Below are 21,864 nucleotides of genomic sequence, written 5' to 3'. Positions count from 1 at the left end.
CCAGCCTCTCTGAAGGAGGACCTCCTTTCTTCCGCAGCCCCGCAAGATCCGTCAAGACATCTTCTTGCGGGGCGGACTCGGAGAGGACGGCAACCACGCATGCCAGTTATGCGGTGCCGGCCGCGTCATGTATGCGGTGCCACCTTTACACAGCGCCAAGGCCTGGCGCACATAAATGACGCGGCGCTGCTCCTAGCCCATTATCGGGCCCTGAATCGGTCGGGATAGGGGCCGTTCCGCACCATCGTGAACCTCGACGGCGTTCACGACGGCGCAAACACTCTGCCTCCATCTCGGAGAATCCTGCCCCAGAATTCTAACTTTGTCCTGAACCCTATCGTGGAAGTACTGCCTCATGACCTGATACACTTCCGCCCTCCCGCCCTCCTCGGGTTCCGTTCATATCTGTCATGACCGAGTTAGGTAATCTTCAATACCGTTGCAGATTGTTTGGTTTTCCCAGGTTATTCATCAATATGCTTCCTCAAATTATATGATTCACCAAGATGGGTTAGCACTCAAATATATGTAACTATTTACTTCAGTCTCTGGAACATCACCCACCTAGGCTACTAATGTTTATAATTCCATCATAGGATATAAGCATCATTGGTAAGACCAGCATTTGTTCTTCATCACTCACGATCCCTGAGAAGGTGGAGGTAAGCCACCTTCTTGAATTGAGCTGCTTGCTAAATAATTTCAGAGGGCAGTTAAGAGTCTAGCTCATTGCTGTGGGTCTGATGTCACATTTAGGCCTGATTTTCTTCCTTAAATTCAGATGGAATTTTAAATTACATTAAATTACAATCTAGAACAGATGTTCAAAATGCGGGTCAAGACCCGCCCAAGCGATGGGTTGTGCCCTGCCCACATGGACCCAACTGCAGGAGAAGCACCCAATTGCCGCTGCCACCTTTTAAATGAAACAAAATGAGGCTGTGTGGAGTGTTTCAGCCAGAAGCGGCAGCAGAGAGCAGGTCACACACCCTGTACTACACTTGACGTCAAGTGCCCTCCACGTACGTGCTTTTGGCGCCAAATCACACAGCAGTTGCTTCCATTTTCTAGCTACTGGCAAGTGGACTGTGAAGATGGCTTGTTTCCTCAAGGGAAGGCCAGAGACTCAAATAGGCAGTGTACCTACTGGACAGGATCTCACAACATAATCTGGAGGAGAGCGCTGCTCAGGACAGCCCAGGGCAGACAGAGCAGTGCTTGTGTTAGCTCTATACAGACCTCCAGGAAACAGCCTACATAGAAAATAATTTCTTTAGGTATGGCTGTGTCAATTGTGCCAATGCAAATAAGGATGCAGAGCCCATGTGTTACATGCAGGGAAATACTAGCAAATGAGAAGCTTTAGATTTAGAAAAAGTGGATGAAAAATTTCTTTAGACATTGAGACCCTAGTCAGTTATTAACTTACATATCACTCCAAATAAGACTACGCTGCTGTAACCGACTTGTGATAACACACCAAAAGTTCATGAGGCTATCAGCATTCTGGAGTATCATCTCCCAGGAGTATCCAGTGCTGAGTAAAACAAGCATTTTGTTGCTATTGCCCATTATGATGACCTACCATTCGCTGCTATTCAATTTTGTGGGCGGCACGGTGTCAGTGGTTATCACTGTTGCTTCACAGCACCAGGGTCCCGGCTTGGGTCACTGTCTATGCGGAGTCTGCACATTCTCCTCATACCTGCGTGGGTACTCCAGTTTCTTCCCACAAGTGCCGAAAGGCGTGATGTTAGGTAATCTGGACATTCTGAATTCTGTGTAGTCGAACAGGCGAATGTGGCTTTAATGTAAGTCTACTTGTGACAATAAAGATTATAAAAATATACATGTGCGAGGTTGGATTTTCTGTTTTCATAAAGATGAAGACAGCACAAAGGAACTGGCTGAAGTCTGCACCTGATATGCACATTGCCCTCTTCTACTTTGAACCAGGTTGAAGTGAGATCGTGAGGATCAAGCATGCTCCCCATGCGCATTAAAGGTAAGTGAATGTGACATGTGCCATGTCAGTCGGCGTGGGCCCCAAGGTCAGCTGGCTGCCAAAAGTGGGTCATGGGAAAAAAGTTTGAAAAACACTGATGTAGAAGCTTCATGGTCACCAAAACACAGCTTTACTGCCCCACGCTTATGTCCTCATAAGATTGAAACGGATATTCTTTCGTAATTCACTGGTCTAGTGACCTACTTCCGTCCAACACCATACAACTTTTAATGCGCTATCCTTTCCTGCACACCCACTCTTCCACTGCACGCTGTGCTTTAGTGCATCTTTATATTCACCCATTAGCCCTGTCACTGCAATCTTCTCCAGCACTACATCTCAGCACATATCCTTGGTCTACTCTGTCCACCACAATCTGACGAGGTCTTCACTGATGACTGATACCTGAATTTAGTTTCTAAATATGTCCTCTCCCCGCCCCAAAAGAAAGTGTCTCCAATTATTTTTTCCAAATTAAGGGGCTATTTAGTATGGCCAATCTACCTACCCTGCACATCTTTTTGGGGTTTGTGGGGGTGAGACCCACACAGACACAGGGAGAATGCATAAATTCCACATGGACAGTGACCCGGCGCTGGGATCGAACCTGGGTCCTCAGCGCTGTGAGGCAGAGCTAACCACTGAGCCATGCTGCTCTTGTTTCTAAACATTCCTGCCTCATTATTCCACCGTCAAAATCAAAAACACTAAATCTTTTAATCAGTCACCTCCCCTATTGTCTGAAGAGTGTCCATCAAAGTTCCTCAGGTTATTTTGTTATGTGAAAGGACTGCAGAAATACCAGATAGTTACTGAAATCATAAACCACTAATTTATGGAGTCCGAGAACAAGAGGAAATAAAAGTTTATGTAAATTCAGATATACACATGTAAGCCAATACAAAGTAACAATTCATCCACATTGAGTCAACAAGCTTCACAATAGACTAGATATCAGTTATCACAAATTACAGCAACAAGCAGTGTTTTAGTTGCATGTCGTTCTATGCACTCTTCATACCACCCCAATGTGAGTCATCGCCTTTATAAATAATCCTATTTGACTAATCTCTTGCATGCCAACCACAACGGATACAACCCAGAATTTCAACATCCCATCCATAGCCACGATTAAGCAAAGATAAATGATTCAAGCCTTTCAGACCTCATCCAAGTCAACAATACTTGGTTGTACTGAGGCAGCACATTCAGAGGGGTTTCGAAAATAATTTCCAGTGACTCTGTAGAAATTGTACACAGATCAATTTAATTAAGTTGATATAACCTTTAGCACAAAAATGGGGGTAAGCATATACAAATTACAATAAATTTGAATTATTGATATTGCACATCATATATCCCTGTTGTGATTCTGCAGCGATTCTACAACTTGACAGTGAGATGTTAAGGTGTTAAATAATGCAAAAGAGTGAATTTATTATTAGATCCTCAAATATGATTACTGGTTAAATAAAAATTAAAGATCTTAAAAGACCAGATGATGGAATTTGAGCACTTAGCTGTGTGACATTTAACAATTCCTATTTTCGTACTTTGTACCATTATCAAACAATAAAGGCAAGGTTTTCAAAAATGATTGTAAAGAAATCAAAATTTTGGATGAAAAATCCAGAATCGAACATCCATTACCACTGAAAAAGCAAAGAAACAGGTGGCATGCTGTTAATTTCTATTTTAGACCTACTCACTTGCAAAATTGACCTCTGAATAGAGTACTAAAACGGGAGATCAAACTCAAATCATGACTCACTACGTTTTACGGATAATGTAGAAGAATTGAAACTGGAGCCATAGGAAAACAGGTATAGTACATTGGATTTTATTAATAGAATGATTAAAATATTCTGAGGTAACTTTCTGTAGCTCACCACTACAACAATCATTAGTAACAGCAGTTCTGAACAATAAACTGTATTGTCAAATATTTTACTTTTAAAAAAACAATCTGAAATTGAATTGCTGAGTTTTTCCAATGATAGGCACAGTCACCAGCTATTATAAAAACAGTTTCCCATTATTGGTGAACAGAAATTTGTAGATGTAGCTAATCTTTGAAGCCAATTCAAGCAATTTGCCAAGTTGTCCTACAAACTGTGCTCAAACAATTTACTCATTTGTTAGATTTAAAATGTTGCAACGTCACTTGACTGAGTTGCAAATTACAAATATGCAAGAGTTTTTGCACTCAACATGCAACTTCAGAATCATAAAACAAAGATTGGACTGTCAGTCACTCGCAATAGCACATTTTTAGCACACAAGGAGTCGTCTTAACACAAAATAATTTGCTCAATTTTAATATCAGCATTAGGAGATTACAGTCATTTAACTCTATTTCAATGTACTGCACACTACCAATTTAAATAGTTATAATCGGATTACCTGAAACTCTCCCCTTCCACACCCCCTCCAATCCCCAAAAAACATACATAAAAGTTAAGTGCTGCTCACATGAGCATCACAAGCTTATAAAGTCCCATTGTCCCTTATAACGAATATTGCTAAGGCACATAACAAACATATGTTTGAGGCTCAATATTCAGCTATATGATACCTTGAGCTCATGAGTTTACAAATAAATGAAGTATCCCATCTGACTTTAGCCCTGAATGGAACTGCTTAACGTGTGTCATTGATCAGATACATTGGATAAAATGTGCAACACAGCTTATTCATTTAAAGAAAAATCTGAATTATAATTTTCCTAACACATTGGAGTGAAACAGGGTTATCTAGCACTCTTCCTATAACTTTAATTTACTCTATACATTTTCACAATTTTAATGCCGTTTTGTCACAAGGTAACACAGTTAACGAAATAGAATCCAGCTCCAGCATTTCACAGTAGAAAAACTAAGAGTAGTTGTTGTAGAATACAATGTTTTAAAAAGAGGTAGAAATTAGTCTTTGGTGGTAGTGCATCAACGGGCTGGTGTACGGCCTTCCTGATATTCAGATCCACTGACTTCAAAAGCAGAACGTGCAATAGGCAGTTGAGGCAATACCTCCCTTTTCACCCTAGCACCCAAGACAAGTTTCTACCACGCTTTTTAATTAAAGCTAAAAGTCAAAAGTGGCAAAATGAAAGATGCTTTTGTAGTCATAAGGTTTGTAATTGTAAGATTTGTAGAGTTTTAAAGTGGTTTATACAAGCAACAGCAAGACAAATCAACATTTCAGCTTTTTTGGCTAAACCGGTTTGACTGATCACAGCTAATTTTAAGGAGGAACTTTAGAATAACATTTTAAGTGAAAGATAACTAAGATTCAATTAATCTGCTCCATTAATGTTGAAATAAATTAAACACAATGAAGCCCCCGCCCCTTCAAAAGCATGGTAAAATTCAGCAGAAAGTTTAAGAAAACTATACCCAATCATACAATCACATAGGCATAATCTTCATAGAGCCTTCGACATTCAAACAAACATCACCCTATCCTTTCTGCCATGGTTATGGGGCCTGCAAGTATTATACATTCCATCTGTGCCAATCATTGCATAAAAGCAGAAAATTGTGGGCGGGATTCTCCATCGGCGTGATCCTCCGTTTTGCCGGCAGCCAGCGGATTTCCCGACGGCGTGGGGTGCCCACTTGGGAAACTCATTGGCCAACTGGCAGGATGGAGGATCCGACTGCCGACAGGGGCACGCCGCACCAAAGGATGGGTGTGGTGGGACAGAGAATCCCGCCCTGCATTTTTTCAGGAACAAATCAACTTGGTTTTAAACGTGAATCAGCAAATAAATTTCCATCAACTATGTGCTACTGGACTACTCTGAAATTTTAATGAACATAGTGTATCTGCATTTTGCAGTTTTTTTGCATCAGTTGAATCTAATGAAATTCCACTTAAAAGTCTATTGAAAAAGTGCAATGGATTCAAAAGATTTATAAAATTGAAAGATTAGGGTAAAAGGCCCATTACAGCTTCAAAACACCTTATCCAAAAAAGTGTTCACACAAAATAGAAATTTGCGGCTGTACAGTTTTCTGAAATTCTTAAGAAAAGACACCATGTAGGAGGAAACGTCTAACTTGTGGTCTCCTAACAAATGCAGTAATTCCCCCTCAAAATATAGATCACGTATGCTTTAATCAGACACTGAACATTTCAGTAGAATTTAAAAGTAACAATGCAAAGAGTAGAATGGGCCCCACTTCTTAAGATTATTGCAAAATAAAGCCTGGTTGAGGAGGACGCTGTCCAGCTTTCTGAGCAACTGGTGGAGGACAAGATGGCCTGTACTGTAGTGGATATCCTAACTGAGATGTGGAAATTGGAGCAACATTTCCCGATCTTGGCGGGATAGGAGGGAAAGAAGCAACTGGATAAGGAGGTACGGATTCTGTTCCCAGGGCTGCACTTGCAAATGGAGTGGGGATGGCTCCTGTTTGAGTGGGTGGGAGTGGTGGATTCCTCCGAGGCACAACAGTGGGAGTGTTGGATTCCATTAAATTGGAATTCTGATTTGTCTGTATTGGCTCAGGTTGCTTCTGTAGCTGTGGTAGCCATGCCGGAGTTGGCCCTGGTCCTTTCAAGACAATCTCTTGCAGCTTCTCAATTTTCACCCGCCGCTGATGAGCAAGTTTTCTTTTATTCTGATACTGCTCAATGAAAACGTCCAAGGGTACTTCACCATCCAGAAACTCCTGAGCCATGATCTGAAAATTTGAGAGATTAAAGCCGCCAAGAGTTGGTTCAATTACTACTTTTCTTTTTAAAACGGAGGAAAATAAAACATTATATTTTATAATTACAAAATTATAGAACTAAACCGTCAACGGATTTTTTTCAAAGATTTTCAAGCTGGGTTTGAATTACATCAGACCTTCTAATTTAGCTTCGAAAATTTATACCACCAAACACAAAATTCATAAAAACTGATTAATGCATAACTAAATAGGCGAGCAAAATCTTGTTTTAAACCATGCTGGTGTTGATTGCTTCAGCCCATATGCAGATCATTTGTTTGGCAAGTGGCCCAGAACTTCAAGAGTCATAAGAGATCTACAGTACAGAAAAGGCCCTCTGGCCCATCACACCTGTGCCAGTCACAAACAACCTAATTATTCTAATCGCTTATTCCAGTACTTGGTCCAAAGCCTTGTATGCCTTGGTGCGCATCTGAATACTTCTTAAATGTGATGGATTCTGTCTTCACCACCCTGTCAGGCAATGAGTTCCAGCTCCCACCACCCTCTGGGTGAAAAGGGTTTTTCCTCACATCCCCTCCAAACCTCCTGTCCCTCACCTTAAATCTATGCCCCGTATCATTTTATACATCTCAGTCGGCATGTCCCCCCCTCGGTGTCCTCTGCTCCAAGGAAAACAACCCCAGTCAATCCAATCTCTCTTCATAGCTAATACTCTCCAGAACAGGCAACATTCCGGTAAATCTTCTCTGCACCCTTTCCAGTGCTATCACATCCCTCCTATAACGTGGGTTCCAGAAGGCCTTCAGTGCAGTGCAGAATTGTCAGGGGAAGTGAAGCCATGTCCCTTTTTTACAGATGCTCTAAACCAAAGTTCAAAGTTCCCAGCCACTTTGACAGGCAAGAAGGAGAGTGTGTAAGGCGAGTGAGTGGATGGGTTGGAGTCTCCAATTTAGAATAATTTCAGTTCCAGATGCAATGTAATTTCCCAACAGAAGTTGAAACTTCCTGGGCTATCCTTTCCTGGGACTTATGGGAGGGAGAGGGTCCCAAGCACATCTTTGGGGTACAACCATTTCAGATGAAGTGTCAACAGGTCATGTGATAAAGTTGCGAACTGCAGTTTAACCAAATCTTACCCTCCACAACATTTCACACACTGCCACCCAGACTTGATTATGAACAGGAGTGGCAAGACAGGGTGAATAAGTTCCTCCTCCTTAGCCCAGGGACATCAAAACTGTGAGGCTTAATTAAATAAGCAAAGAATAGATTCAGCTTGGGACATCCTAGTTCCCAGTGACAACGTGTGGTGCAGTTACTCACTAAGCAAACACCTTTGCTTTGCAATTAAAATTTTGAATGATGAGAAACACTAACCTCCGTCTCTTCTTCAATTTTTGCTCCTTCTGTTTGGAGCAGTGCAAGTAGTATGTCTAGTGAAGAACCACTGGATTGACTATCTGTGGAGAGGAGAAGAATAGTTTTTAATGTCAGAAATGTTTTGTATTTTGACAAGCAGATTAAACATATCTTTTTCATTTAAAGCAATGACAGTTTAAAAGACAGAATTGTGAAATAATTTAAAACAGGATTAATCTTATTACCATTTAGAATTAAACTGATTGGTGGTGATTTAACCCAAGGATCACCACACCTCAGGAGAGGGGCAAGGTTGGGAATTAAACTGCTCTGGCTTGGGTGAAGTGTACAATGTAGTAAAAGGTAGCCTCACATGACCTCAAAGTTCCCAGCCACTTTGACAGGCGAGAAGGAGAGTGTGTAAGGCGAGTGAGTGGATGGGTTGGAGTCTACAATTTAGAATAATTTCCCCTTTGAGAGGGAGAGCTGATTGGTAGTGATTTAACCTGAGGATCACCACACCTCAGGAGAGGGGCAAGGTTGGGAAGTCGGGACCACCATGAATAACCTCAGTCAGTGCAAGAATTAAACCCACGCTGCTGGCCTTGCTTGGCATTAAGACCCAACTGTCTAGCCAAGAGAGCTAAACCAGGCAGGGGAAAGAGCCAGCCTCAATCTTGCATGTTCAATGAGATCACTCCTCATTCTTTCATGCCAGAATATGGACCCATTCTGCTTAACCTTTCCTCAAAGGACAGCACTTTCATCCCAGGAATCAATTTAGTAATTCTTTGTTGTAACATCTTTTTACTAAAATAACAATCTTTATTGTCACAAGTAAGCTTACATTAACACTGCAATGAAGTTAGTGAAAATCCCCTAGTCGCCACACTCCGGCGCCTGTTCGGGTACACCGAGGGAGAATTCAGAATGTCCAAATCACCCAACAAGCACACCTTTTGGGACTTGGGAGGAAACCGGAGAGCCTGGAGGAAGCCCATGCAGACACGGGAGAACTGTGACAGAATAGAATCCAACTCTATACTTGCATAAAAATACATCTGATATTACTACTTCTTCATTGTAAACTGGGCCTTTTGGCTGAACAAAGACCATTAAGATAGCTGACCTGCCGGGAATGACACACTTCATTGTGTCTTAAGAGCTTCTACCAGACCACCTGGGGACTGCACAGCGCAACTTCAAAGTGGTCTACACCACTTACTGGCCATTGCATTTTATAAGCCACACTTGCCAACAAAGTCAATGAGTATGAAATTAAAAAATGAAAATCGCTTATTGTCACAAGTAGGCTTCAAATGAAGTTACTGTGAAAAGCCCCTAGTCGCCACATTCCGGCGCCTGTTCGGGGAGGCTGGTACGGGAATTGAACCAGTGCTGCTGGCCTGCTTTAAAAGCCAGCTAAACCAGCCCGGTATACAGAGACAATAGTCTCTGAAAAAAAATGGACTGTAGAAGGGGTGGAGATGGGAAGGAAAGGGAAAGAGGTTTTAGGAATGGGAGGCAGGTGGAAGAGGAAGAAAGGAATGAAAGAGGGCAGGTTAAGAGGCAATGGGAAGAGGGACTCCCTCCCTGACTAAGAGATTATTGTTTACATCCACAGCAACTGATGGAATTTAAATAACTTTAGGGCGGTATGGTGGCACAGTGGTTAGCACTGCTGCTTCACAGCACCAGGGACACTGGTTTGATGGGTGACTGTGTGGAGTCTGTACGTTCTCCTTGTCTGTGTGGGTTTCCTCGGGATGCTCCGGTTTCCTCCCACAGTCCAAAGATGTGCAGGCTAAGTGGATTGACCATGCCAAATTGCCCCTTAGTGTCCAAAAGGTTAGACGGGGTCACAAGGACAGGGCAAGCACGGGCCTAGGTAGGGTGCTCTTTCGGAGGGCCGGTGCAAACTCGATGGGCCGGATGGCCTCCTTCTGCACTGTAGGGATTCTGTGATTCTATCTATTTCAACTCTGCCTAATTCTACGGTAAACTCCACCTAATTATATGTTTGAAGTGCTTTGTCCATTTCCTTAATAACGGATTCCAGCAATTCCCCAGCGATGGATGCCAGAATAACTGGACTGTGGGTCCTAGTTTTCTTTCACAACAACCCCCCTCTCCCCCAGCCCCCAAACCCCTTTCCCTTTCCCGAGTAGTGGTGTTACATTTGCTACCTTCCAATCTACAGGGACCATTCCAACATCTCGGGAATTTTAGAACCATCTGGTGTAGGCCATCAGGCCCTGGGGTAGTGTCAACTTTTCCATTAATTTCTACAGTTACGTTTCTTTACTGTAACTACATTAAGTTCCTCTTTCTGCCATTTTTGGTTCCCTGCTAATTCCAGTATTATGGGGTCTTATTTGTTTAGCATCTCAGCCATTTCCTCATTCTCCATTATAACTTCTCCTGTCTCAGCCTTTTAATCACATTTACTTCTGCTACTTCTTCTTTTAACATACTTGTAGAAGCTCGTGTTTTATTTAGTCATTTCACTGGATGTGGAGGTCATTGGCTTCTTGCCAGTTGACTTATTTTATTTCCTCCATCTTTTATTATTAACCTTTAGGTCATTCTTTACTGGTTTCCAAAACTACTTCAGTCCTCAAGCTTACTACTTACTACTCTTGGCAATGTTAAGCCCTCCTTTTTAAGCTAACACTATCCATAGTTAGCAACAACGAATCACTTCTCCTCTGGAGCATTTATTTTGCAACTGAATCTATTTGTGAAGTGTGAGTAATACTTTTCAAATATTCATCATTGCTCATTTACCATCATTTTTTAAAAATAAATTTAGAGTACCCAATTATTTTTTCCAATTAAGGATGGCCAAGTCACATAACCTGCACATCTTTGGGTTGTGGGGGTGAAACCCACGCAGACACGGGAATGTGCAAACTCCACACGGGGTGACCCATGGCTGGGATCGAACTCGGGTCCTCAGTGCCGTGAGGCAGCAGTGCTAACCACTGCACCACCATGCCGCCCAGCCCACCTACCATCATTTATAGGATCAGTACAAAACTAATCAGCCAATATTAGTGCTGGCTCTCTTTATTAGAACAATTCAAAATGATTCACCTTTCTCTGAAAAGTCGTAACAGAGTCTGCCTCAACTACCTGGATCAAAGCACTTCAAGGTCCAACAACTCTGCATAAAGTCATTTTCCTACCAGAGAAAATTTTACATTAATGCGCTTTGGCACTAAAGTCCTAGTCAAAGGAAATAATTCTTGCATTATTCACCCCATCAAATCCCCAAATAAATTTTTTAAACCACTACAAAGCGTCTGCTTGGTTTTCTCTGTTCGAATTGAAGCAATGCCTGTATCTCAACTCCAGTGTGGTTCTTATTCTGAGAACTGTGATGAACCAGTATTAGATGCTCTTTTCAATGTTTTGAACAGCCTTTTAGTTCAAAACATTGTGCCTTGGAAACTTGGTTTAACCACTATCTTGCGCAAATTCTGCCCTTACTGGTCAATTTCCCATGACACTTAACAGTAAATTGATACCAAATATAGCCTTTATAATAATTTCATATTGGAATGTTGCAGATGAAACTATGGATCAAATTCTTGCTGGAAATAACATGTTTTTAAAGAGGTGGATGTATTTACCGGATTTCAGCAGTAACGGTGTTGGATTTGTCATGAGAATGTCACTTTAAGAAATGTTTGGCTGCTCATATTACTGCAGTGATGTCAGAGTGTGGGTGGAGCTGGGATGTCTGTCAGCTTTTTACTTTCGTTTTAGGCTGTTTGCTGCAGGGTGTGTTTTAGTTTCGTTCTCAGAGCTGGATAGCTGCAGTCACAGCCAGAAGGTGTATTAGAGTCTCTCTCTGTAACCTGAAGACTGTAAATCGATCCTGGTGATTTAAAACTAATAACAGTAGTGACTTTAACCTGATGTGCTTCTGGTAATAGATGTTTTAAGTCTTATGGATGTTAAAAGGAAAGCTTAAAGGATTACTTAGTGTTGTATTTGAATTAATGGTAGCTACGATGTTCACTGTATGTTTTAAAGTTCATAGAATAAACATTGTTTTGCTTTTAAAATACTTTTCCATTTATGCTGTACCACACCTGTAGAGTGGGCTGTGTGCTCCCCATGCCACAATCTAGTAAAAGTTGTGGGTCAGGCAAACTCCATGATACACTTTGGGGTTCTCTAAACCCTGGCCCATAACAGATTTGAAACATAGAATTCCCAGAGGGAGGGAGGGGTGGGCCACAGAAGAACCACAGACACAAATGAAAAGGGGGGGGGGGGAAAACAAAGGCATAGAACCCAACCATACCCAATTTATAACAATACACATAGCACCATGCCACCCCAACAGTTTTAGGTTGGAACACCCGCCGAACGAAGATGGCACACCAGATGACATTTTGGGGGGGGGGGGGGAGGGGGGCAGGAAATCTAGCTAAAATTAAGCACCTGCTGAAGAACAAGAAATTGTAACTGATGTATATAATGAACGTTGAACCGATATATATATTTTCTGTCTATGTTCATGCTCATCTTACTTTGTATAAAAAAACCCTAATAAAAACATTTCATAAAACCATAGAATTCTTACAGTGCAAGGGGACCCATTGAGCCTGCAGCGACCCTCAGAAAGAGCACTCTAACCTTGGCCCACTCTCCCGCCCTATCCTCGTAACCACACCTAACCTTCAAATCTTTAAACACCAAGGAGCAATTGATCATGGCCAATCCACCTAACCTGCACATCTTTGGTTGTGTCAGGAAACCGGAGGACCGGGAGGAAACCCACGCAGACACGGGGAGAAAGTGCGAACTCCACACAGTCACCCAAGGCTGGAATTGAACCCAGGTCCGTGGCGCTGTGATGCAGCAGTGTTAAACACTGTCCCACCATGCCACCCTAAGTTCCAAGTTTCTTTGCAATGATTTCAAAATTAAACATCACAAAAATGAAACAGTCACATGGTTCAGGAGGGATGTTTGTTTCATTGTACTTGCAGCTTCAGTTTTTATTGTTGAAAATTGTGTAGCCAGTTGAGGGTCAAATAAATTAACAGATTAAAAATAATTTTCAACTGCTTAGCAAGAAGGTTCAACAGTAATAATTAACTCCTGGATTATCTTTACCTGGTTAGCACAAGTTTAATCTAAACGAGATACACTATACACCATTTTCCTCCAGCTGGAAACTAAATAAAATGCTGACTGATAATTGTTGGGAAATAACTTTGTATCACATGTATTAGACATGCAGACAACAAAGGGCAGCATGGAGCACAGTGGTTAGCACGGTTGCTTCACAGCAGCAGGGTCGAAGGTTTGAAGCCTGGAATGGGTCACTGTGTGCGGAGTCTGCACACTCTCCTCGTGTCTGCATGGGTTTCACCGGGTGCTCCAGTTTCCTCCCACAAGTCCCAAAAGACTTGCTGTTAGGTAATTTGGACATTCTGAATTCTCCCGCCGTGTATCCAAACATGCGCCAAATGTGGCAACTAGGGGCTTTTCACAGTAACTTCATCGCAGTGTTAATGTAAACCTATTTGTGACAATAAAGATTAAAAATATACATGTGCAAGGTTGGATTTTCCATTTTCATAAAGATGAAGACAGCAAAGGAACTGGCTGAAGTCTGCACCTGATATGCACATTGCCCTCTTCTCCTTTGAACCAGATTGGGTGAGATAGTGAGGATCAAGCAGGCTCCCCTTGTGCATTAACGGTAAGCGAATGTGGCATGAATGTCGGCTGGCGTGGGCCCCAAGGTCAGCTGGCTGCCATAAGTGGGTCCCGGGGGAAAAAGTTTGAAAAACACTAATGTAGAAGCTTCATGGTCACCAAAAAAAACACAGCTTCACTGCCCCACGCTTTATGTCCTCATAAGATTGAAACAGATATTCTCTGGTAATTCCCTGCTCTATTGACCTACTTCCGTCCAACACCATACAACTTTTAATGCGCTATCCTTTCCTGCACACCCACTCTTCCATTGCATGCTGTGCTTTAGTGCATCTTTATATCCACCCATTAGCCCTGTCACTGCAATCTTCTCCAGCACTACATCTCAGCACATATCCTTGCTCTAACAAGTGCTGTTAGGTGAATTGGACCTTATTAATTCTCCCTCAGTATACCCGAACAGGCGCTTAGGGGATTTTCACAGTAACTTCATTGCAGTATTAATGTAAGCCTACTTGTGACACTAATAAGGATTATTAGATTACTTGGAAAAATTAAGACTTTTACAATCTGCACACATTGGAACATCAAACTATTTTTTAAAACTTTGAATGGAGTGGGCTTGTGCCAAAGTTTCCCCAAAGAAATTCCAACTTTGCTTATCCTATTGAGAGGAGGGTATAGCAGACATCAGCATAACTCAAAATGGATGGTAGCTGGTGGGACGGCACAGACATTATTGGAAGCAAATTACCCTCCATGCACCAAGTGGTGGTGAACTGATGTCCAGAAAAAAAATGGAAGAATAATTTTCCACATTGTTTATTTGGGGGGGGAAAAAAGCAAGCAGATCAGATTAATTGCAAAACATCTGCTACCTCATGGAATGATTCACAGGGGTCCGAACATTGTAAAAAGATGAAGCCTCATCTTTCAATTGTATCTCACTTCAACTGATTCCTATTAAACTAATCTAGGTCTACTTAATTGAACTGAAAACCAAAGTACATTTAGTTACATTGCAGCAAGTTAAGTTTCCCTTCAGACGTCATTTTTACAGTTTAGACCATACACTCGTCATCAACCTAGCCATTAATAATCGCTTCTCAGCCTTTTGGCTAAGGTAAGCGTGAGGTCAGGTGTAATGCCTGGATCTGGTATGTCTCTCTTGTGGGGAACATAAACTGGATTAAAGTTGAATTGGTTTTTGGAGCAGGCAAGCAGCTGGATTAGGGGTTTGCCCCTGTCTGCACAGATCTGGCTTTGTAACTCTGATAAAGGAATAAAAAGCTTAGCCATTAATAAAAACAAGCAATAGTTTCACAAACTTTTTCCCCCTCTAACAACAGTCACCTCTGTCAGCTGACGTGCAATATTCCAGAAGTTGTTCATCAGCACTGATTAATGTAAAGTTGCCATAATCCCTTATGATCATAGGCTGCTTCTCCCTTGGAGGGGGGGGGGGGGGGGGGGGGGGGAAAGAGTTGACTGGTGGTGACCGTGGCGGCACGGTAGCGGTGGTTAGCACGGTTGCTTCACAGCTCCAGGGTCCCAGGTTTGACTCCCGGCTTGGGTCACTGTCTCTGCAAAGTCTACACATTTTCCCCGTGTCTGCGTGGGTTTCCTCCGGGTGCTCCAGTTTCCTCCCACAAGTCCAAAGATGTGCAGGTTAGGTGGATTGGCCATGCTAAATTGCCCTTAGTGTCCAAAATGGTTAGGTGGGGTTACTAGGATAGGGTGGAGGTTTGAGCTTAAGTAGGGTGTTCTTACAAGGGATAGTGCAGACTCGATGGGCCGAATGGCCTCCTTCTGCACTGTAAATTCCTTGATTTACCCTGAGGATCATCACAAGGGCAAAGTTGAGACGGCGGGTCTTGATGAATAACCCGAGCCGTTACGGAACTTGAAGCCACTGTTGGCCTTGCTCTGCATCACAAACCAACTGTCCAGGCAACTGAGCTAAATCGGCCCCAGTTAATCAGCACTGACTCGGGCTATGAACTATTACAACTAATCAAATTAAAAAGCAAATTGCTGTGGATACTGGAATATGAAACAAAAACAGAAAATGCTGGACAATCTCAGCAGAAACCCACGCAAGGGCTGTTTAGCATTGGGCTAAATCACTGGCTTTGAAAGCAGACCAAGGCAGGCCAGCAGCACGGTTCAATTCCCGTAACAGCCTCCCCGAACAGGCACCGGAATGTGGCGACTAGGGGCTTTTCACTAACTTCATTTGAAGCCTACTTGTGACAAAAAGCGATTTTCATTTCATTTCAGGTCTGACAGCATCAGAGGAGAGAGAACAGAGCGAATGTTGTGTCTGGATGACTCTGGCCAAAGCTAGAGAGAACTGAAAATAGGATGATCTTTATACTTGTGTGTGCATGCGTGTGCGTGGGGAAGGAGGAGGAGGAGAACCGAGGTGTGTGCCATGAGGCGGTGGGGTTATAGGTGGAGATTGACAAAGATGTCTTGGATAAAAAGTCAAAGGGAATGTAAATTGTGGTGATAATGACCAAGAAGGGTGCGGATAAGAGTTCAAAACATGTTAATAGCAGAACAGAGGAAAGCAGTGCGTCGAAGGACAACTTAGAACAGGGAACAAATGGTCATAGTGAGGGGGGGGTAGACAATGGTGAGGGGAAAACTGATCGATGGAATAAATGAAAATAAATTGGAAGAAATAAAAAGGGGGTGGAGATGAGAGTTCACTGTCTGAAGTTATTGACCTCAATGTTAAGTCCAGAAGGCTATATGGTGCCACAATTAATTAATACTGTTCCTGTATCAAAACAGGAAATGCTGGAACTCAGCAGATCTCCCGTTTTGATTTTATTTTACTGTACCTATGTCAAATATAATCTTGGTAATATTTTTCTCCAGGATTTGGACTATTACCTCTGGACTTTCTCCACGTTTTAAAACAATTCATGAACGAGTGCAAGAAATGTGTACTCAAAATAATCTCTATTTTCCTAGAATTTGTTGACCATTCCTACTTCTTTTCTCACTCCAGACCACATCTAACTTTGGTTACATTTAAAAAAATATAATTCTCTTCATCCATATCTTTCCACTGTCTACCAAGCAGTCAAATTTCTGTTTTCACCCTAAACATTCATAAATTCCAGATGCTGCACAAGCCCAGATAAATCTCTCCATACCAGACTTTAAGTAGCAGATGTGACTCCAAAAACAGTCAGAAATCAACAATTAGAAATGCTGTGATCTTAATTTGAGTAGCCAGCAAAACACTTTTACTGAAGCATAAGATGTTGCAGTTTTCCCCGATATAAATAATAGTGATAATGATGAATTACAAATAACTGCATTATTAAACAATATGACTGTATCAAAAACATATATACAGCTCTGCAAATAATGTTATGAACATTCGAATTAGGAGCAGTTAGGCATTTCAGTTCCTCAAATATCTTCGACTATTCAATAAAATTGTGGTTGATCTGTTTCGAATTCCACATTCCCATCAGTTTGAGATTTACCCCATCTTTGAGATGCATCTCAACTGTCCCTTTAAGATTTGCACTGCCTCTTTAAGAATTACTGTTGTGCCCATGTTCTTTGAGTTATATCTGAAAAAAAAGGGTGGCACGGTGGCAGTGGTTAGCACTGCTGCCTCAGCGTCAGAGACCTGGGTTCAATTCCAGCCTTGGGCGACTGTGTGGAGTTTGCGCGTTCTGCCCATGTCTGTGTGGGTTTCCTCTGGGTGCACCGGTTTCCTCCCACAGTCCAAAGATGTGCAGGATAGGTGGATTTGCCATGATAAATTTCCCCTTAGTGTCCAAAAAGATGTGTAGGTTAGATAAAAGGGGTTAATGGGTGAGCTTGTGTGATGTACTCTTTCAGAGGGTCGATGCAGACTCAATGGGCCGAATGGCCTCCTTCTGGATTGTAGGGATTCTATGATTTCTCTTCAAGACTCAATCAGCTCCTTTAAAATTTACTGTCACTTTTAATACTTCTCACTTCATTGCATTAGAAGCCACAAGATCTACCCAAGTTTGTATCATTACAAAAAGATTATTCACTTTGATAGCAGTGAAAAAGGTCACAGCTTTTTCAGTGGCAATGGAAATTCCACTCAGACCCTGATCGAGTTCAGCTAACTCAGCAGAGATTGGCAACTACATTCTATTGCTCCATGCCATGCAATCTTTACCAATGGGGGCAGTGAGATGAATTAAGTTATTTTTCTTTGAGAGGATGTTTACAGTGCCAAAGAGACCATTAGATCAACACCAGGATAAAGTATATATTTTCCATACCAAATGCTAAACACTTGGGAAATCTGAGAATTTTGTTATTTTATTGCACTTGCTCAAAAACTGATTACGGCTGGTTTAGTTTTCCCAAGCCGCCTGTTTTTGATCACTGATGCGCTGTCATCTTGGGCCACTGCCAGTCACTGCTTAACAGATTCAAAGCAACATCAGCACAGTGCTCCGAGCACAACATTTCTCTTTGCTCACCACAGGCTCGAATGCAGCAATACCATCCAGAAGTGAACTGAAACAAATTAGGTTTTCATTCAACGGGACAAACAACTGATGCCACAAAACAAGTTTTTAAAAAATAAACAAAATGCTCGAAATGCACGGGTCAAGAGCATCTGTGGAGAGGAAAGAGTTTAATGTTCCAACGTTGATGACCTTACACCCAGCCTTTTCTGTTTTTATTTCAGATTTCCAGCATCCGCACAATTTTTCTCAAATTTTTACATAAAAAAGAAAACTCCATTAATTTTTCTTGGCCTAATTACTATAGTTAATCAGACACAATCTTAATCTCACACAATTAAGGTCCCATAGACACTTGAGAACAACGGCAATCAACTCTGACATTCTTTCCCTGCCAAACTCCAAACTTCACTACGTGTTACCCGCAGGCAGATCATTGCGGCCATCAACCATGGAACGCAAACAACTAACTGAATCCAGATGTAAAAAGGACATGATTTAACAATGGTCCATTGACTGTTAAAATTTGAATCTAAAACGAATGGTCAGTTGGTTATTCAACGTTTTGTATGTTTATATTTTACTTGGATTATAACACATTTATTAATTTTGCCTTTGGCCACGACAGAAGTTAACTTTTGATAATAAAAATACACATTCCAGGACCCCTAACACTACCCCTATTTTCTTTTCAGCCAGGTTTCTCTCTTACCTGACAGTGACTTGTTGTTGGGGTACTCTTCTGCAGCCACCTGTTGCCCCAGTAGCAATCTTGTATTGTTTATGGAGTGGCAAGGTATTTGACTGCAGCTGGCATCATAGCCAAGCTTAAACCTGTGAATGAGCACGCACCCTGGCTAATTTTAACCCAAGTACACCAATTGGGGTTACCGTACTACTGCCCTGGCAGAAACAATACATGGGAGATTAAACCTTTCCTAACCCCTCCGCCATACACTGCCTTAACTCGTTGAGGCATTACAATGGGTTACATTTAAGTGTTTACATGAATGTTGTGCTTCATGGGTAGAAAATCAGCTGATGTTTTAAAATTCCAGAAACCTGCCCATTGCATAGTTTTCCTTTCTTTCAGAGCAATGGTGATAAAAGAAACTATAAATTTTGGCTACTCTGTAGTAAATATACTCTGCAGTGTTTAAAACATTTTCCTTATATAAAATACTTGCAAGAGTGAATGACAAATCCCAACAACACTGACATTAACTACTGCCTATAATATTAGAAGCGCTCAATAGTCCAATTGTTATGGTGGGGAATTGGGTCAGATTCCGAGCAGGGACTACTAATTTGTGTCTAGTTCAACTGAACCATTATTTGATCTGATTCTGCTAAATTCAATATGACAGATGCACTGCTTTGGCACCAAAATCTTCTTTGACCAACGAGCTGCTTGCATGAGATTTCAAAACAGACCACAAGTGGAATGGAAAAATATCTCCACATACTATAGAAAAACATAACATATTCATGGAAACAATAGGAGAGCTTGCAAAACTGCAGCAACGAAGCAGGCATCAATTAGGCACATATCCATTTTGAATAGTGAAATACCCGCTGGCTGCTAAACAATAGTCTCAAGTCCCATTATGGAGACTGCTATCACGCATCACCAAGTCTCATGCCATACATTGATTTGGATGCTAATTATTTACAATGTCCTCTACTGTATAGTAGCTGGAAAATGCAAAGTTTAAAATGTTGAGGAGGTCGGTGTCAATGCAGATTAGCAGCTCTGATAAACAGCTTGTGCACAGTGTTCCATCTTTCCAACTTTCACTTTGCAATCAATGAACTAATTTGTTGGCAGCCCAGTTGATGTACCATAAATTCACTACAAGACGATGAGAGTGAGTGAACATAGGCTTTATTATCCAAGAACTTGCCTGCCTGTGACTGCTGTAACAACTGAGCGCCACCCACAGGCGGCCGGTCTATATACTGTCTGGGGGGGGGGGGGGGGCCCACCAGGGCTCTAGTACAATACATGGAAGGAGATCATATTACCATTCCCTGACCATAGGCCACAGTACTATACAGACCTATATTATGGTGAATACATTCACCACATTCACCCCCTATTAAAATATGAAATCCAGCGAGGGTGAAGTGGGGTCATCATATGTTCAGTCTGTCTGGAGGCTGGGTTGTTCTTTTGGACCTTCTCAGCTCTGGCGGTGCGGCGGGTGCGGGCATTGTTGACTCTTAGAGCGTGTTGTCTGGAGCTTCGGTCCGGCGTGTCGGCGACGGTTGAGGAGTAGGGATAGGCAGGGGGTTGGTGGGTGGCGGCAGGGGGGTGGTGGATAGCGGCAGGGGGGTGGTGGATGGCGGAAGTGTAGGCCCGGGACAGTACAGGAGCCCGGGGGGGGGGGGGGGGGGGGGGGAAGGGGCGCGTTGACATGGGAACCAGCGAAGGCCAGGTCCCGGAAGGGAGACCGTATCTTGCCGTCCGTCTTGGTGTGTGACGTAGACATATTGGGGGTTGGTGGGCAGCAGCTGGACCCTCCCGACCAGGGGGTCGGTCTTATGGCTCCTCGTATGCTTCCGGAGAAGGACAGGTCCCGGAGTTGTCTGCCAGGATGGAAGCGAGACCCCGGAGATGGACCTCCTAGGGAAGACAAACAAACGGTCGTGAGGGGTCTTGTTCGTGGCTGTGCAGAGTGATCTAATGGAGTGGAGCACGTCGGGGAGGACCTCCTGCCAGCGGGGAATCTGGAGACTTCTAGACCGAAGGGCAAGAAGAACGGCCTTCCATACCATCGAGTTCTCCCTCTCCACCTCCACCTCCCCGTTTCCCTGCGGGTTGTAGCTCGTAGTCCTGCTCGAGGCGATGCCCGTACTGAGCAGGTACTGACGCAGCTCATCACGCATGAAAGAGGTGGCCCGGTCACTGTGGACGTATGCGGGGAAACCGAACAGGGTGAAAATGATGTGCAGTGCCTTTATAACAGTGGCCGAGGTCATGACGGGACATAGGATAGCGAAGGGGAGTATTCGTCAATGACGGTCAGGAAGTTTATATTACGGTTGGTGGAAGGGAGGGGCCCTTTCAAGTCAATGCTGTTGCACTCAAAGGGCCGGGAGGCCTTTACCAGGTGGCCCTTGTCTGGCCGGTAGAAGTGCGGTTTGCACTCCGCGCAGACTTGGCAATCCCTGGTCATGGCCCTGACCTCCTCGGTGGAGAAGGGCAGGTTGCGGGCCTTAATAATGTGGATAAGCCGAGTGGACCCCCGGGTGACAGAGGTCATTGTGATTAGCCCAAAGTCGGTCATCTTGTGCGCTGGCGCATGTGCCGCGGGACAGGGCATCTGAGGGCTCGTTGAGCTCCCCAGGACGATACTTGATATCGTAAGTATAAGTGGAGAGTTTGATTCTCCACCTCAAGATTTTGTCATTTCTAATTTTGCCCCGTTATGCGTTGTCGAACACAAGGGCTACCGACCGTTAGCCGGTAGGAGGTTCACCCTCGTCACCGACCAGGTAGTGCCTCCAATGCTGCACAGCTTCCACAATGGCTTGCACTTCCTTCTCGACAGCGGAGTGTCGAATCTTGGAGGCGTGGAGCGTTCTGGAAAAGAAGGCTACTGGCCTGCCCGCTTGGTTGAGGGTGGCGGCCAGGGCGACGTCTGACGCATCACTC

General features: G+C 43.1%; 1 protein-coding gene across 1 annotated transcript in view; it reads right to left on the bottom strand.

The window, feature by feature from the left end:
- Positions 1 to 3,823: 3,823 nt before the first annotated feature.
- The window catches only part of LOC140406137 (vacuolar protein sorting-associated protein 37B-like), a 50,103-nt gene continuing 32,062 nt past the window's right edge, over positions 3,824 to 21,864 (bottom strand). The window contains exons 3-4 of the mRNA XM_072494280.1: positions 8,062 to 8,144; positions 3,824 to 6,690 (exon numbers count right to left, since the gene is read on the bottom strand). Of these exons, the coding sequence (XP_072350381.1) occupies positions 6,196 to 6,690; positions 8,062 to 8,144 (578 nt within the window). The 3' untranslated portion in view covers positions 3,824 to 6,195. The remainder of the gene's footprint in view (positions 6,691 to 8,061; positions 8,145 to 21,864) is intronic.

This window comes from Scyliorhinus torazame, unplaced genomic scaffold (genome assembly GCF_047496885.1).
Source record: "Scyliorhinus torazame isolate Kashiwa2021f unplaced genomic scaffold, sScyTor2.1 scaffold_302, whole genome shotgun sequence".
Classification (NCBI taxonomy): Eukaryota; Metazoa; Chordata; class Chondrichthyes; order Carcharhiniformes; family Scyliorhinidae; genus Scyliorhinus; species Scyliorhinus torazame.
The sequence above is the reverse complement of the archived record's forward strand: the minus strand, read 5'-3'. Positions and strand labels throughout refer to the sequence as shown.